This window comes from Scyliorhinus torazame, chromosome 17 (assembly GCF_047496885.1).
Source record: "Scyliorhinus torazame isolate Kashiwa2021f chromosome 17, sScyTor2.1, whole genome shotgun sequence".
In the NCBI taxonomy this organism is placed as follows: domain Eukaryota; kingdom Metazoa; phylum Chordata; class Chondrichthyes; order Carcharhiniformes; family Scyliorhinidae; genus Scyliorhinus; species Scyliorhinus torazame.
The window spans coordinates 157,662,370-157,680,398 of record NC_092723.1 but is presented as its reverse complement, the minus strand read 5'-3'; the positions used below and the strand labels follow the sequence as shown (position 1 = coordinate 157,680,398).

Sequence of the window (18,029 nt, the reverse complement as noted above, 5' to 3'; positions counted from 1 at the left end):
GGGATTTTACTCACTCCCAGGCCCCACATTGGGGATTTTACTCACTCCCAGGCCCCTCACTGGAATTTTTCTCACTCCCAGGCCCCTCGCTGGGGATTTTACTCAGTCCCAGGCCCCACACTGGGGATTTTACTCAGTCCCCGGCCCCACACTGGGGATTTTACTCACTCCCAGGCCCCACACTGGGGATTTTACTCAGTCCCAGGCCCCACACTGGGGATTTTACTCTCTCCCAGGCCTCTCACTGGGGATTTTACTCACTCCCAGGCCCCTCACTGGGGATTTTACTCAGTCCCAGGCTCCACACTGGGGATTTTACTCACTCCCAGGCCCCTCACTGGGTATTTTACTCACTCCCAGGCCCCTCGCTGGGGATTTTTCTCACTCCCAGGCCCCACACTGGGGATTTTACTCAGTCCCAGGCCCCACACTGGAGATTTTACTCAGTCCCAGGCCCCTCACTGGGGATTTTACTCACTCTCAGGCTCCTCACTGGGGATTTTACTCAGTCCCAGGCCCCACACTGGGGATTTTACTCAGTCCCAGGCTCCACACTGGGTATTTTACTCAGGCCCCTCACTGGGGATTTTACTCACTCCCAGGCTGCCACAGCCTGTGTGGGGATTTTACTCACTCCCACACTGTGACTCAGTGTGAATCTGTTACTCTGGAATTTGTTTTATTCCCTTTGACTCACTAGAAACCGAGTATGTTCGATGTGAGCAGGGAGATGGGCTCCAGTGTGGCATTGTACAGCCGGAAGGTGTTGATTCAAACTAAAGCCAGCGACATCTTACCCAAGTGGCTCCGATTTTTACGTGGTGAGTATCCAGCATCTGATTCCTTGTCAGCCCATAAGCAGAGTCTGACTTTCAAATGCTGTTTATTGAATACACATGTTGGGTAAACAGTATAACCTCCGCTCCATTGGCCTCTTGCTCCCATAACCAACCATCCTGTTTGCTACCTTTTTCGTCTCAAGGCTCTGCAACAACAGCAGCATGGTAGCACAGTGGTTAGCACTGATGCTTCACAGCGCCAGGGGCCCAGGTTCGATTCCCGGCTTGGGTCACTGTCTGTACGGAGTCTGCACGTTCTCCTTGTGTCTGTGGGTTTCCTCCGGGTGCTCCAGTTTCCTCCCACAAGCCCTGAAAGACGTGCTGTGAGATGAATTGGACAATCTGAGTTCTCCCTCCTTGTACCCGGACAGGTGCCGGAATGTGGCGACTAGGGGCTTTTCACAGTAACTTCATTGCAGTGTTAATGTAAGCCTCCTTGTGACAATAAAGATTATTAAAACAAAAGGTGGGTCCCTCACTGGAGCTTTCTCCAGTGTCGGAGGGTCCCTCACTGGGGCTTTCCCCAGTGTTGGAGGGTCCCTCACTGGGGCTTTCCCCAGTGTCGGAGGGTCCCTCACTGGGGCTTTCCCCAGTGTCGGAGGGTCCCTCACTGGGGCTTTCCCCAGTGTCGGAGGGTCCCTCACTGGGGCTTTCCCCAGTGTCGGAGGGTCCCTCACTGGAGCTTTCCCCAGTGTCGGAGGGTCCCTCACTGGGGCTTTCCCCAGTGTCAGAGGGTCACTCACTGGGGCTTTCCCCAGTGTTGGAGGGTCCCTCACTGGGGCTTTCCCCAGTGTCGGAGGGTCACTCACTGGGGCTTTTCCCAGTGTTGGAGGGTCCCTCACTGGGCCTTTCCCCAGTGTCAGAGGGTCCCTCACTGGGGCTTTCCCCAGTGTCAGAGGTCCCTCACTGGGGCTTTCCCCAGTGTCAGAGGGTCCCTCACTGGGGCTTTCCCCAATGTCGGAGGGTCACTCACTGGGGCTTTCCCCAGTGTCGGAGGGTCACTCACTGGGGCTTTCCCCAGTGTCGGAGGATCCCTCACTGGGGCTTTCCCCAGTGTCGGAGGGTCCCTCACTGGGGCTTTCCCCAGTGTCAGAGGGTCCCTCACTGGGGCTTTCCCCAGTGTCGGAGGGTCACTCACTGGGGCTTTCCCCAGTGTCGGAGGATCCCTCACTGGGGCTTTCCCCAGTGTCGGAGGATCCCTCACTGGGGCTTTCCCCAGTGTCGGAGGGTCCCTCACTGGGGCTTTCCCCAGTGTCGGAGGGTCCCTCACTGGGGCTTTCCCCAGTGTCGGAGGGTCACTCACTGGGGCTTTTCCCAGTGTCGGAGGATCCCTCACTGGAGCTTTCCCCAGTGTCGGAGGGTCCCTCACTGGGGCATTCCCCAATGTCGGAGGGTCGCTCACTGGGGCTTTCCCCAGTGTCGGAGGGTCCCTCACTGGAGCGTTTTCCCAGTGTCGGGCGGTCCCTCACTGGGGCTTTTCCCAGTGTCGGGCGGTCCCTCACTGGGGCTTTTCCCAGTGTCGGGCGGTCCCTCACTGGGGCTTTTCCCAGTGTCGGGCGGTCCCTCACTGGGGCTTTTCCCAGTGTCGGAGGGTCCCTCACTGGAGCTTTTTCCCAGTGTCGGGCGGTCCCTCACTGGGGCTTTTCCCAGTGTCGGAGGGTCCCTCACTGGGGCTTTTCCCTGTGTCGGGCGGTCTCTCAATGGGGCTTTTCCCGGTGTCGGAGGGTCCCTCTCTGGAGATTTTCAAAGTCGGAGGATCCCTCACTGGGGCTTTTCCCATTGTCAGAGGGTCCCTCACTAGGGCTTTTCCCAGTGTATGAGGGTCCCTCACTGGAGCTTTTTGAAGTGTCGGAGAGTCCCTCATTGGGACTTTCCCCAGTGTCGGATGGAGGGTCCCTCACTGGGGGATTTCCCAGTGTCAGAGGGTCCCTTACTTGGGTTTATCCAATTCCAGGGCCATAAGTACTAGTAGAGAAGTTTAGTTTATCTTTTATCAGTATCACAGTCACCACGGACCTAGTTTAGTTTAGTTGGCTAGCTAGCTGATTAGCTAGCTGGTTTGTGTTGCAAAACGAGGCCAGCAGCGCAGGTTCAATTCCTGTACCAGCTGTGGTTATTCATGAAGGCCCCGCCTAAGGCAGCGCGGTGGTGCAGTGGTTAGCACTGCTGCGTCACGGCACCGAGGTCCCAGGTTCGATCCCGGCTCTGGGTCACTGTCCGTGTGGAGTTTGCACATTCGCACCCACAACCCAAAGCTGTGCAGGCTAGATGGATTGGCCATGCTAAATTGCCCCTTAATTAGAAAAAAATTAGGTATTCTAAATTTTAAAAAAGTGAAGGCCCTGCCTTCTCAACCTTGCCCCTCACCAGAGGCGTGGTGATCCTCGGGTTAAATCACCACCAGCCAGCTCTTCCCCTGAGAGGAAGAGCCTATGGTCACCTGGGACTATGGCGACTTTACATATCACAGCTGCTGATGATTTTCCCTACTTCTGAAAATGCCATCCATCAGGTTTCTCCTGTGTCCTTGCTTAGTCCTTTAAGTAATCCTGGTGCCAGTAGTGCTTAAAACCAACAAGTGAACAGTCCAGAGAATTTTATAGTGACTACAAGAAATGTAAATCCACACAGTCTATGGGCCCCAACTGCAGGGATTAAACTTCGACTCCACTCTAGTATCTTTGAATGATCAGTAACACTAAATGTGTTTTTCATATCACTTACTTTGCTTTTGTGCTTGTTTCAGGTGTTGTTGACAGTGAGGATATCCCCCTGAACCTCAGTAGAGAGTTACTGCAGGAGAGTGTGCTCATCAGGTATGCAGGCTTAGAATGTCAAGCTGGAGCCAGGTGCTGAGTGACTCCTTTAGATTCCAGCCTCTAACGCGTTCCTGGTTTCCCTATAAACCAACCTTCGATTCCCTCAATTAAATTCCAGCCTCTAAGTTGCCCCTGAGTATCTGTTATTCTACATATAAATCCCCTCAACTCAATTTCATGCTAGCGGTTAACGTTTTAATCATTCACAGGATGTGAGCGTTGCTGGCAAGGCCTACCCCTAAGTGCCCTTGTGAATGTGGTGGTGAGTTGCCGCCTTGAACCCCTGCAGTCCATGTACACCCACTGTGCAACTAAGAAGGGAGTTCCAATATTCTGACCCAGCGGCAGTGAAAGAATTGCCATACAGTTCCAAGTCAGGACAAGGATTAAGGCCTGTAACTTCCTCAGAGTGGCAATCTCTCGCAGATTTCCACTCTTGACTGACTTAACCACGCTTTAATTGCAAAGCCCCTGTCTTGCCCAACCTTCCTCACTCAGGCTGGGTGAGACTGGAGCAACGAGGTGCGCCCTTGGCTGCATCGGCGAGGAGTAACTGGGGAGCAGAGGAGAAAGAAACAGCTGCTTTTTACTGCACCGCCTGCCTAAAGGTGGTGTTTAAAGGTACAATTAGAAGGGAGACAATACTCACGGCGCCGAGGTCCCAGGTTCGATCCCGGCTCTGGGTCACTGTCCATGTGGAATTTGCACATTCTCCCCGTGTTCACCCCCACAACCCAAAGATGTGCAGGGTAGGAGGATTGGCCACATTAAATTGCCCCTTAATTGAAAAAATTAATTGGGTACTCTAAATTGTTTTTAATAAGGGAGACAGTAAGTTTAAAACATAAGTGGTTCAGGAAACGCGGGGTGATGGGTCCCCTGGGGACTCGTGTGTGTTGCGGGGGGGGGGGTGGCGTGCAGGTCTGGGTGTTTAAATAGTTACTCTAGAATTAGAAGTGTTTTTTCCCTCTAACTCTTTCAGAGTAACTTATCAGGGTAAAACTGGCAGAACCATCCAAAGTTAGCAGTTTAAATCACTTCTGTCGGATGGTTCCCAGTACAGTGCAGTTGACCAGAGGAAGTTACCACTTTTGGGCAATTACCGGGTAAATCCTTACATGGTGGGAACTCCCAGAGGGATTCCCTTGCACATCATTGGGATACCCCCTAAATGTGACCCTGGGGAACTGGGTCTAAGTATCTATTAGGCTCATCAGCTTGCAGAACTCAAAAGTAATTGTAGACCTCTCACTGCTGCCCCCTGCTGGGTTCAACTAAATCATCCTGAGCTGGAGGTTCGACTCGAGACCTCCCTCACTGCCTGGTTCAGTATGGCACAGGTCCGTTCATTTACCCAAGAGAGGGGCAGCAGTTTGGTAAACATTCTGGACCACTGTCCTGCCAGGTCCGGTGTAACCTGTCCCCTCCCCTTCCTGGGCCAATGTGACTCACGGATCTTTGTTGCTGTCCGCAGGAAGCTGAGAGATGTTCTGCAGCAACGACTGATCAAATTCTTTCTGGACCAGGGGAAAAAGGAGCCCGAAAAGTTCATCAAGTTTTATGAGGATTACGGACTGTTCATGCGCGAGGGGATTGTGACGACTGTCGAACAGGACGTGAAGGTTTGCTGGCTTGGAATCTTGATGTAATGGCAGTGAGGAAATGAGTGAGAATCCTGATTGTGTTCTCTATGGGACAGGGGTGTGTATGTCTTTCTGCAAGTTTTCAGCTCTCCCTCCCTGAGCAGCTCATGCTCTCTGTGTGTATGGATGATTTGCACTTGGATACAGGGACTGAAATCTCAGAGTTGACTGATTACATGGGATTTATCAGTGAGAAGGGCTCAGTAAAGACACACAAACCTGTGGGTCAGGCAGACCATGGTTAAAAAGGGATGAACGTGAAGCAAACACTTGATGGAAAGATGCTGAAGGATATGGATAGTCAAATTCCCAATTCCCTGAATGCCCAAGTGTAGCTAGTTAATGGGAAAAGGAGGCTGGTGGGATTGGGGGATGGTGTTAAAGTGTAAAAAGAGTATTATTAAAGTCTGGAATGCGCAGCCTGAAAGAATGGTGACAGCAGATTGATAACTGTGAATAAGGAATTGAATAAATATGTGGAAGGGGAAAGCTTTCAGACAATGGGGTGCGGGCCCGGCGCGGTAGCACAGAGGTTAGCACAGTTGCTTCACAGCGCCAGGGTCCTAGGTTCGATTCCCGGCTTGGGTCACTGTCTGTGCGGAGTCTGCACGTTCTCCCCGTCTCTGCGTAGGTTTCCTCCGGGTGCTCTGGTTTCCTCGCACGGGTCCAGAAAGACGTGCTTTTAGGTGAATTGGACATTCTGAATTCTCCCTCTGTATGCCCAAACAGGCGCCGGAGTGTGGCGACTGGGGGCTTTTCACAGTAACTTCATTGCAGTATTAATGTAAGCCTACTTGTGACAATAAAGATTATTATTGAGGAAGGCGAGGGCTGGAACTAATTGACAGCTCTGAGTGTGAGCATAGACATTTGGACCGCATGCCTACCGTCAGTGCTGTGCAATTCAGTGAAATGGTAAATTGGACAAAACATTTGTGGGATCACAATTAGAGACTACTGTTTTGTGCTCAGTTAGGGCACTAAATCCATGGAGAATGTACATTGCTGATTCAGCAGGTTAACACCAAAGACTGGTAACTAATTCTGAGAAACGGTGGCACAGTGTAGCAGTGGTTAGCACTGCTGTCTACGCCACTGAGGACCCAGGTTTGATCCCGGCCCCAGGTCACCGTCCGTGTGGAGTTTGCGCATTCTCCCCGTGTTTGCGTGGGTCTCACCCCCACAATCCAAAGATGAGCAGGGTAGGTGGATTGGCTCTTAATTGGAAAAAATAAATGGGTACACCAAATTTATAACAAAAACTAATTCTGAGAAGAAGCTTGAAATACTGCAACGGTTTCCACTGGAGCAGAGACGGTGAAGGAAAAATTAAATTGATATTTTTTAAATGAAGAGTTTTGATATAGTGAGCAGGGAAAGGCTGGTTCCTCCAGTTAGTGAATACATATCGGAGAAAATGAGGCAGTGGCTAAGAATGTGATATAAGAAATCAGTGCAGGAATAGACCATACACCCCCTCGAATCCGCTCCGCTATTCCATACAATCACAGCTGATCTCATGTCTCAAGTCCACTTTTCCGCCTGCTCTCCCTATCTTGTGTTTCCCTGAGGTTAAAAGTCTATCTCAGCCTTAAAAATACTCGATGGAGCATTCACAATCCTCTGGGATGGAGAATTCCAAGGATTTACAACCCTTTGAGCAAAGAAATTGCCCCTCATCTTGTGGCTCCCCCTCCCCCAGTTGATCCCCCCACCCCCCGCCAAGACAGGAAATACAAATTCTCTGACTATCCTGTTGAGCCCCTTCACAATCTTGTATCTTTCAATGAGATCACCTTTCATTCATCTAAATTCCAGAGAGAGTCGCCCCAGCTTACTCCTCTCATTCTAGGTTCCGAAACTTCACTGTACCCACTCCAATGCAAGTATATCCTTGAATATGGAGACTAAAACCGTGCGCAGTGCTGGTGTGGTCTCACCATAGCACTCAGCGAGACTTCCTTATTCTTGTACTCCAATCACAAAGTCCAACATGCCATTTGCCTTCCCAGTTGCTTCCTGTACCAGCATGCTGACACTGTGTTCTCAGGACGAGTACACCAAGACCTTACTGAACATCAACATTTACATGTTTCACACCCTTTTTAAAAAAAAAAAAAAAAAAAATCTGTTATTAGGGGAGGGAGTAAGAGTTGTTTGAGATAAACTGTTTGCCGGTCACTGTCCATGTGGAGTTTGCACATTCTCCCCGTCTCTGCGTGGGTCTCACCACACAACCTAAAGATGCATAGGATAGGTGCATTGGCCACTCTAAGTTGTACCTTAATTGGGAGGGAAAAAAGAATTGGGTTCCCTAGATTTATATTTAAAAAAAGAATGGACTGTTTGCCACCTGGAATGGTTGAAGCAGTGACCATTTTACTGGAAAATTGAACAAATATTTGAAGCCGGAAGATACTGGGTGGTGACGAAAGAGGGGTGATGGGGGAAGAGGATTGAAATTAGTTTTGGTTTGCTATAGTCTCCTGTGAAATTAAGACCTGGTTTTACAGATTGAGACCCTATGCCCACTTTGACACCACAAGGTGCAAGAACCAACTCAGTTGAGGGCATGAGGGAGGCACCTCCAAGTGCCCCAGCCGCTGCTTGAGGTCACAACGAAACACAGACTGGGATTTCAAGCTGGAGTCTCGGGCCTGGATGCTCCAGCTCTGCGTCCTGCTGTTTGTGTAATCGGAGTTGCTGAGTTCAGTGGTGAACGAGGCCATTGAGTATCTCTCAAGCCCTGATTGAGACTGAGCTACGACCTTTAACTAAGTTTCTTGTGTGTTTAGGAAGATATTGGAAAACTGTTGCGGTTTGAATCGTCAGCTCTGCCAGCAGGTCAGGTGACCAGCCTAGCTGAGTACGGCAGCCGGATGAAAGCAGGAAGCCGGAATATTTATTATTTGTGTTCCCCAAACCGTCACCTGGCAGAATATTCACCGTACTTTGAAGCCATGAAGAAGAAGGAAATGGAGGTGAGAAGGAGCAGGGCGTATTTCCAAAACACTCTATAATCCTGCCTCCCTTAATGTGCCTGAAGGTGGGAGTGGTGTGTACCCGGGTGTCTGAAGGTGGGAATGGTGTGTACCCGGGTGTCTGAAGGTGGGAATGGTGTGTACCCGGGTATCTGAAGGTGGGAATGCTGTGTACCCGGGTGACTGAAGGTGGGACTGGTGTGTACCCGGGTATCTGAAGGTGGGAATGGTGTGTACTCGGGTGTCTGAAGGTGGGAATGGTGTGTACTCGGGTATCTGAAGGTGGGAGTGGTGTGTACCCGGGTATCTGAAGGTGGGAATGGTGTGTACCCGGGTACCTGAAGGTGGGAATTGTGTGTACACGGGTATCTGAATGTGGGAATGGTGTGTACCCGGGTATCTGAAGTAGGGAATGGTGTGTATCCGGGTATCTGAAGTAGGGAATGGTGTGTACCCGGGTATCTGAAGGTGGGAGTGGTGTGTACCCGGGTATCTGAAGTAGGGAATGGTGTGTACCCGGGTATCTGAAGGTGGGAGTGGTGTGTACCCGGGTACCTGAAGGTGGGAATTGTGTGTACCCGGGTATCTGAATGTGGGAATGGTGTGTACCCGGGTATCTGAAGTAGGGAATGGTGTGTACCCGGGTACCTGAAGGTGGGAATTGTGTGTACACGGGTATCTGAATGTGGGAATGGTGTGTACCCGGGTATCTGAAGTAGGGAATGGTGTGTATCCGGGTATCTGAAGTAGGGAATGGTGTGTACCCGGGTATCTGAAGGTGGGAGTGGTGTGTACCCGGGTATCTGAAGTAGGGAATGGTGTGTACCCGGGTATCTGAAGGTGGGAGTGGTGTGTACCCGGGTACCTGAAGGTGGGAATTGTGTGTACCCGGGTATCTGAATGTGGGAATGGTGTGTACCCGGGTATCTGAAGTAGGGAATGGTGTGTACCCGGGTACCTGAAGGTGGGAGTGGTGTGTACCCGGGTATCTGAAGTAGGGAATGGTGTGTACCCGGGTATCTGAAGGTGGGAATGGTGTGTACACGGGTATCTGAAGTAGGGAATGGTGTGTACCCGGGTATCTGAAGGTGGGAGTGGTGTGTACCCGGGTATCTGAAGTAGGGAATGGTGTGTACCCCGGTATCTGAAGGTGGGAGTGGTGTGTACCCGGGTACCTGAAGGTGGGAATTGTGTGTACCCGGGTATCTGAATGTGGGAATGGTGTGTACCCGGGTATCTGAAGTAGGGAATGGTGTGTACCCGGGTATCTGAAGGTGGGAATGGTGTGTACACGGGTATCTGAAGGTGGGAATTGTGTGTACCCGGGTATCTGAATGTGGGAATGGTGTGTACCCGGGTATCTGAAGTAGGGAATGGTGTGTACCCGGGTATCTGAAGGTGTGAGTGATGTGTACCCGGGTATCTGAAGGTGGGAATTGTGTGTACCCGGGTGTCTGAATGTGGGAATGGTGTGTACCCGGGTATCTGAAGGTGGGAATGGTGTGTACCCGGGTGCCTGAAGGTGGGAATGGTGTACCCGGGTATCTGAAGGTGGGAATTGTGTGTACCCGGGTGTCTGAATGTGGGAATGGTGTGTACCCGGGTGTCTGAATGTGGTAATGGTGCGTACCCGGGTGTCTGAAGGTGGGAATGGTGTGTACCCGGGTGCCTGAAGGTGGGAATGGTGTGTACCCGGGTACCTGAAGGTGGGAATGGTGTGTACCCGGGTATCTGAACGTAGGAATGGTGTGTACCCGGGTATCTGAAGGTGGGAATGGTGTTTACCCGGGTACCTGAAGGTGGGAATGGTATGTACCCGGGTATCTGAAGGTGGGAATGGTGTGTACCCGGGTATCTGAAGGTGGGGAATGGTGTGTACCCGGGTATCTGAAGGTGGGAGTGGTGTGTACCCGGGTATCTGAAGGTGGGAGTGGTGTGTACCCGGGTGTCTGAAGGTGGGAATGGTGTGTACCCGGGTATCTGAAGTAGGGAATGGTGTGTACCCGGGTATCTGAAGGTGGGAATGGTGTGTACCCGGGTATCTGAAGGTGGGAGTGGTGTGTACCCGGGTGCCTGAAGGTGGGAATGGTGTACACCCGGGTGTCTGAATGTGGGAATGGCGTGTACCCGGGTATCTGAAGGTGGGAATGGTGTGTACCCGGGTATCTGAAGGTGGGAATGGTGTGTATCCGGGTGCCTGAAGGTGGGAATGGTGTGTACCCGGGTATCTGAAGGTGGGAGTGGTGTGTACCCGGGTACCTGAAGGTGGGAATGGTGTACCCGGGTATCTGAAGGTGGGAATTGTGTGTACCCGAGTGTCTGAATGTGGGAATGGTGTGTACCCGGGTGTCTGAAGGTGGGAATGGTGTGTACCCGGGTGTCTGAAGGTGGGAATGGTGTGTACCCGGGTACCTGAAGGTGGGAATGGTGTGTACCCGGGTATCTGAACGTAGGAATGGTGTGTACCCGGGTATCTGAAGGTGGGAATGGTGTGTACCCGGGTACCTGAAGGTGGGAATGGTATGTACCCGGGTGTCTGAAGGTGGGAATGGTGTGTACCTGGGTGTCTGAAGGTGGGAATGGTGTGTACCCGGGTACCTGAAGGTGGGAATGGTGTGTACCCGGGTACCTGAAGGTGGGAATGGTGTGTACCCGGGTATCTGAACGTAGGAATGGTGTGTACCCGGGTATCTGAAGTAGGGAATGGTGTGTACCCGGGTATCTGAAGGTGGGAGTGGTGTGTACCCAGGTGTCTGAAGGTGGGAATGGAGTGTACCCGGGTATCTGAAGGTGGGAATGGTGTGTACCCGGGTATCTGAAGGTGGGAGTGGTGTGTACCCGGGTGCCTGAAGGTGGGAATGGTGTGTACCCGGGTGTCTGAAGGTGGGAATGGTGTGTACCCGGGTGTCTGAAGGTGGGAATGGTGTGTACCCGGGTGTCTGAAGGTGGGAATGGTGTGTACCCGGGTACCTGAAGGTGGGAATGGTGTACCCGGGTATCTGAAGGTGGGAATGGTGTGTACCCGGGTATCTGAAGGTGGGAATGGTGTGTACCCGGGTACCTGAAGGTGGGAATGGCGTGTACCCGGGTATCTGAACGTAGAAATGGTGTGTACCCGGGTATCTGAAGGTGGGAATGGTGTGTACCCGGGTACCTGAAGGTGGGAATGGTGTGTACCCGGGTATCTGAAGGTGGGAATGGTGTGTACCCGGGTATCTGAAGGTGGGAATGGTGTGTACCCGGGTGTCTGAAGGTGGGAATGGTGTGTACCCGGGTACCTGAGGGTGGGAATGGTGTGTACCTGGGTACCTGAAGGTGGGAATGGCGTGTACCCGGGTATCTGAACGTAGGAATGGTGTGTACCCGGGTATCTGAAGGTGGGAATGGTGTGTACCCGGGTACCTGAAGGTGGGAATGGTGTGTACCCGGGTATCTGAAGGTGGGAATGGTGTGTACCCGGGTATCTGAAGGTGGGAATGGTGTGTACCTGGGTGTCTGAAGGTGGGAATGGTGTGTACTCGGGTATCTGAAGGTGGGAATGGTGTGCACTCGGGTATCTGAAGGTGGGAATGGTGTGTACCCAGCTATCTGATGGTGGGAATGGTGTGTACCTGGGTACCTGAAGGTGGGATTGGTGTGTACCTGGGTACCTGAAGGTGGGAATGGTGTGTACCCAAGTTTCAGTTTTACTAATTGATTTTCTTTACCCAGGCCCCTGCTCCCTCAGATATCCCTTGTTCCAATAGGTTCCTGTTAGTTATATCCCCCCTCCTCCTGGCCCCTCCTCCTATCCATGGAGAGATCAGCAAATGTTCCCAACCCATATGAATCATTCACTCTCTATGTGACTTTACTCACTGGACCAGCCAGAGGACGGATCTTCATTTTGGATTTTGACTCTGTGCTTTTGTGTGTGGACAGGTTTTAAACTAACCTATATCCTCCTTATTTGATTCTGATAGGTTCTCTTTTGCTATGACCAGTTTGATGAACTGACTCTCCTTCACCTCCGGGAATTTGACAAGAAGAAGCTGATTTCTGTGGAGACTGACATTGTGGTGGATCATTATAAGGAGGAGAAGTATGAGGACAGCAAGCCAGGTATGGTGCCCTGAATGAAAGTACAGACTGACTATGTCTCAGACCCCCCCAACTGGTTGATTGTTGCCCAGGGGAGGGAACAACAAAATGTTATTACTTTGTGTGTCTCTGTCACTCTGGGTCTGTGTGTGACTGTCTCATTTACCCGTGTGGCTGTTTTTCTCATCATAATTCTCAGCAGGTAGCAGAATCAAGCTCGATGAGAAATGGGTGTGACTTTAAAAAATAGACACTAAACTACAAAAATCTACAATGTTTCATTAATCACCTTACATCAGTAGTTTCATCAGCATGGGTGATTGCACTAACACTAGGATTAATTATTTCACAGTGACTGCGCGCCTGAATGAGTCGGAGGCTGAGGGCCTCGTAGCGTGGATGCGGAACGCACTTGGAGAACGAGTGGCAAATATTAAGGTAATAATGACGCTGCCATTCAATTCCTGTCCATCTGCTCAGCAGCACCAATGGCAGCATTGTAGCACAGTGGTTAGCACTGTTGCTTCACAGTGGCAGGAACCCGGGTTTGATTCCCGGCTTGGGTCACTGTCTGTGCGGAGTCTGTACGTTCTTCCCGTGTCTGCGTGGGTTTCCTCCGGGTGCTCCAGTTTCCTCCAACAAGTACTGAAAGACGTGCTGTTAGGTGAATTGGACAATCTGAATTCTCCCTCAGTGTACCCAAACAGGCGGCGTGGTGTGGCAACTAGGGGATTTACACAGGAACTTCATTGCACTCCGGCGCCTGTTCACATACACTGAGGGAGAATTCAGATTGTCCAATTCACCTAACAAGATCGTCTTTCGGGACTTGTGGGAGGAAACCGGAGCACCCGGAGAAGACCCACGCAGACACGGGCGAACATGCAGGCTCCGCACCGCCAGTGACCAAGCCAGGAATCAAACCCGGGTCCCTGGCGCTGTGAAGCAACAGTGCTAACCACTGTGCTACCGAAATGGTAAGAAACAGACTCATGAAATTGTAAAGATTCAAAAAACTCCATAACAGCTGATAACCACAATGTGCTCTCCCCCAGACCATTCTTCCCCACTAAGTAATTTGCCTCCTCCGACGTGTTGAAGTAATGATCTATGTCCTTAAACGTAACCCACAGTTTTGTCCGGTACAGCATTCCGAACCGTATTTGGCCTTGTTAAACCCAGCTTGACATTTAGCCAGATTAGCGCTGATATCCTGATACATTCAAATGGAGCGTCCTTCCCAGCTACACTCGTGTGGCCTTCACCCACTTTAAAATTCGCTCCTTGCCAAAATACGGGCGTAGACAGGTGGCCAAAAACCAAGTCTCCAAGCGCTCGCCTCAATGGTCGCTCCCGGAAGTCAGATATTAGCTCTGTTACAACTTAAAATCTGAAATTGAGCATGCTTTACTAGGTATTAAGGGATTATGGAGCTAAGATGCACATCAGCCATGATCTTATTGAATGGCAGAATGGACTTGAGGGCAGAATAGTCTCATTTTCCTATGTTTGAAACATCAGAGTGGTTCCTGGATTTTCAGTAGAAGCGTTTCATATACAAATCATGTTCTTTACCACCCCTCGTTTCTCTGCAGATGATCAGTATTCCTCGCAACCGACTTTGTTTTGCTGTTTTTCACAGCTCCCATTCTCTGACACTAACCCACCAAGGTGTACACATTTAACCACCTGTTCAAACAGTATCCCCTACCTTCCTGTGATGGTGATAGAACAATAAGCCGTTTTCACAATGCAGACTGCTCTAGTTCAACATTGAGCGCAGACTAAAGAACACAGTGTAAGTGTAAATGCCATTGTTCCTGAGCAGTGTTACCATTCAAAAATCTTGATCAAGTGGTTCTTCTGAGCCTGGACAGCAAGTTTGTCAAGCTGCGCAAACATTGAAAATTAGCACCACAGAAGGAGATTATTTGGCCCATTCTGGCCATGCTGATTGGAAAGGAGCTAGTCAGCCTAACTCTGCGACCTAGCTCTTGTTCCGCTGTCCTGTCGGCAATTCAGGTGCATATCCACAATTATTATAATGTGATTGGGGTTCCTCCATCTACCATCCTTTCAGACAGTGAGTTCTAGACCCCCATCTCCATGTGGCGGGCAAAGTAACTTCCCCTCAACTCCTGTCTAATCCTTCTGCCAATTATCTTAAACCTACCTCCCCTTGTTATTGACCCCACTCTTCAGAGAATTAAATTCTTCCTATCCACTTCATCCAGGTCCCTCATAATTTTATACACCCCTCCCTTCAAAAAACCCCGAGACTATCCAATCTTTCTTCATTGCTATAATTCTCCACTCTTGACATTATTTTTATCAATCTCTTCTGAGCACTCTAGTGCAATCCTTTTTGTTATAATTTTAAAAAATAAATTTAGGGTACCAAATTAAGGGGCAATTTAGCCTGGCCAATCCACCTACCCTGCACATCTTTGGGTTGTGGGGGCGAAACCCACGCAAACACGGGGAGAATGTGCAAACTCCACCAGGCAGTGACCCAGAGCCAGGATCGAACCTGGGAACTTGGCGGCATGAGACAGCTGTGCTAACCACTGTGCCGCCGTGCTGCCCAACTCTAGTGCAATCCTTCCTGTAAAGCTATATTCTGTACTTGGGCTGATAAAACGAAAGTTTCTCCCTCTGCTTAATTTTGTTATTTTAAAAAATAAATTTAGAGTACCCGATTATTTTTTTTTTCCAATTAAGGGGCAATTTAGCCTGACCAATCCACCTACCCTGCACATCTTTTTGGATTGTGGGGGTGAGACTCACGTAGACACAGGGAGAATGTGCAAACTCCATACGGACAGTGACCCGGGATCGAACCTGGGTCCTTGGTGCCGTGAGGCTAACCACTGTGCTGCCCTCTCCCTGTGCTTTTTGAACCCATTTATCTGCCTCTCCCCCTACCTTCAGGTAACTGTGGGACGGCACTCCAAGGTTCCTCTACACTTCCCAGTGTCCCAGCATTTATCATGTTCCCTTGCTTAGTTTGCTCTTCCCAAATGAATTAACTCTCACTCCTCTGGATTATTACCATTTTGCCACTTTTCTGATGGCCTGACCAGCCCTTTGACATCTTCATGCTTTCTTCCTCACTATCCGCCACAGGACCAACTTTTGTATCTTCCCCAAACTTATAAATCATGAATCACATTTAGCTCTGAATCATCAAGTTATACTCATGTTTGTTCCGAGCTGGAACAGGGTCCCTTTAAGAGTTTGATCACGTGACATACTGATGACGCCAGCGGTTTAGGTGGGCTAGCAGCCTGTGTGACAGTACCTTCCCAATAAAGCTCTTGTTTGTTTTGTACTTTTGTGGCCTTTAAGCTTCTCTTTTAAAATGCCACAAATCACATACAGCAGAGGCCGTTGTTCTGAGTCTTGTGGGACTCCACCAGAAACAGCCTTCCAGTCTCAAAAACACCCTTTGCTTTTGCCACTGAGTCAATTTTGGATCTGGCTTGCCTTCTTGTCCTTAGACCCCATGGGCATTTATTTTTCTGACCAGTTTTCCATGTGGGTCAAAAGCCTTGCTGAAATTTATGTCGACTACATCAAATGTGGTGCCCTAATCCTCCTCGTTACCCCATCAAAAACTCCAAGTTAGCCAGACATGACCTTCACTTCACAAATCCCTGCTGACTGTCCTTTTGTCCTTTACTGGAGTGTAGTCACTGTTGTGACGTCGGAAACGCTGCGACCAATTTGTACACAGCAAGATCCCACAAACAGCAATGTGATAACCAGAGAGTTGTTTTTTTAGTGATGTTGGTTGAAGGATAGATATTAATGAGAACGCTGTTGAAACTCCCCTACTCATCTTCGCAATAGCACGGTGAGATCTTTAACATCCATCCTGGGGAATTGGGGCCTCAGTTTAACATCTCATGCAGCATTGGCACCTCTGACTGTGCAGCATTCTCGCAGTACTGCACTGGGGAGTGTCAGACTAGACTTGATGCTCAGACTAGACTTGATGCTCAGGTGTCTGGAGTGGGACCTGAACTCGCAACCTCTGGGTTACAGCTGATATCAATGCATAACCACCTGGGGAAAACACCACATCACCATTCCTCCCTTACACAGTTCCAATGTCAACCAGGAAGATCCCACGGAAAAATATCACAGAATAATACTAATAGATTGGCCGATATTTAACAAATGTTATGCATTTCTAATTGGATAATTGACTCGACCCTCGTGTATTAGTGATGTTGGTTTAGGGAGAGTGTTGTCTGAGACACCAGATAGACACTGTTCTTGAGTTAAGTGTGTGAATATTTTGACGGCGCCTAAGTTTGTGTCATCAAAAGAATTCAGATTTGCTTTCTGCCCCATGTGTTAACCAGTTGACGCCACGGTTGGACACCCATCCTGCCATGGTAACCCTGCTAGAGATGGGCGCTGCGCGGCACTTCCTGCGTACACAGCAGCTTGCCAAGACCAGTGAGGAGCGGGCACAGATTCTGCAGCCTACCCTGGAAATCAATGCGAGGTAAGGTGCTGCTGGCTCCAGCCTGGGGCAGGAGTGTTGAGTGGGAAAAGAAGGAGGCACTCTTTCTGCACAAGTAATCACTCTGAAAAAGGTGGTGAAGGGACATCTCTCTCTCTGTCACTCCCCCCCCCCCCCCCCCACCGTCTCTGTCTCTACCCCTTGTCAGTCTGTATCTCCATGCACCCCTTTCTTCCTCCCGTTCTTCCCTGACGCTTTCTCTACTGTCAACCGCAGCTCCCCACCGCCCACTCTTCCTCCACTCCAGCACTCTTTCTCCGCTCCCCAATGGTCAGCACGGTATCACAGTGGTTAGCACCATGGCTTCACAGCGTCAGGGTCCCAAGCTCGATTCCCGGTTGGGGTCATTGTCTGTGTGGAGTCTGCACGTACACCCCGTGCCTGCGTGGGTTTCCTCCGGGTGTTGCGGTTTCCTCCCACAAGTCCCGAAAGACATGCTTGTTAGATAATTTGGACATTCCGAATTCTCCCTCCGTGTACCTGAAAAGGTGCCGGAGTGTGGCAAATGTGCCCCGCTCCACCCGGGCCCCCGCTCCACCCGGGCCCGGGCCCCGCTCCACCCGGGCCCGGCCCCCGCTCCACCCGGGCCCCGCTCCACCCGGGCCCCGCTTCACCCCTGCCCCGCTCCACTCGGGCCCCACCCCGTCTCCGCCCCCTGCCCCGTCTCCGCCCATGCTCTCTCCTCACTCATTCACTTTCTCGCTTCCTCCTCTCTCGCTTCCTCGCTCTCTCACTTCCCCCTCTCTCTCGCTCTCTCTCGTTTCCTTCTCTCTCTCGCTTCCCCCTCTCTCTCGTTTCCTTCTCTCTCTCGCTTCCCCCTCTCTCTCGTTTCCCCCTCTCTCTCTCGTTTCCCCCTCTCTCTCTCTCGTTTCCCCCTCTCTCTCTCTCGTTTCCCCCTCTCTCTCTCTCGTTTCCCCCTCTCTCTCTCTCGCTTCCCCCTCTCTCTCTCGTTTCCCCCTCTCTCTCGTTTCCCCCTCTCTCGCTTCCCCCTCTCTCTCTCTCTCTCTCTCTCTCTCGCTCTCGCTTCCCCCTCTCTCTCTCTCTCGCTTCCCCCTCTCTCTCTCTCGCTTCCCCCTCTCTCTCTCTCACTTCCCCCACTCTCTCTCGCTTCCCCCCTCTCCCTCTCGCTTCCC

The 18,029-nt window shown here is 50.9% G+C and overlaps 1 protein-coding gene across 1 annotated transcript in view; it reads left to right on the top strand.

The window, feature by feature from the left end:
• Positions 1-18,029, top strand: part of trap1 (TNF receptor-associated protein 1) — a 37,700-nt gene that overhangs the window by 9,537 nt on the left and 10,134 nt on the right. The window contains exons 10-16 of the mRNA XM_072481396.1: positions 701-821; positions 3,586-3,655; positions 5,133-5,280; positions 8,097-8,282; positions 12,245-12,383; positions 12,715-12,800; positions 16,733-16,878. Coding sequence (XP_072337497.1) covers positions 701-821; positions 3,586-3,655; positions 5,133-5,280; positions 8,097-8,282; positions 12,245-12,383; positions 12,715-12,800; positions 16,733-16,878 — 896 coding nt within the window. The remainder of the gene's footprint in view (positions 1-700; positions 822-3,585; positions 3,656-5,132; positions 5,281-8,096; positions 8,283-12,244; positions 12,384-12,714; positions 12,801-16,732; positions 16,879-18,029) is intronic.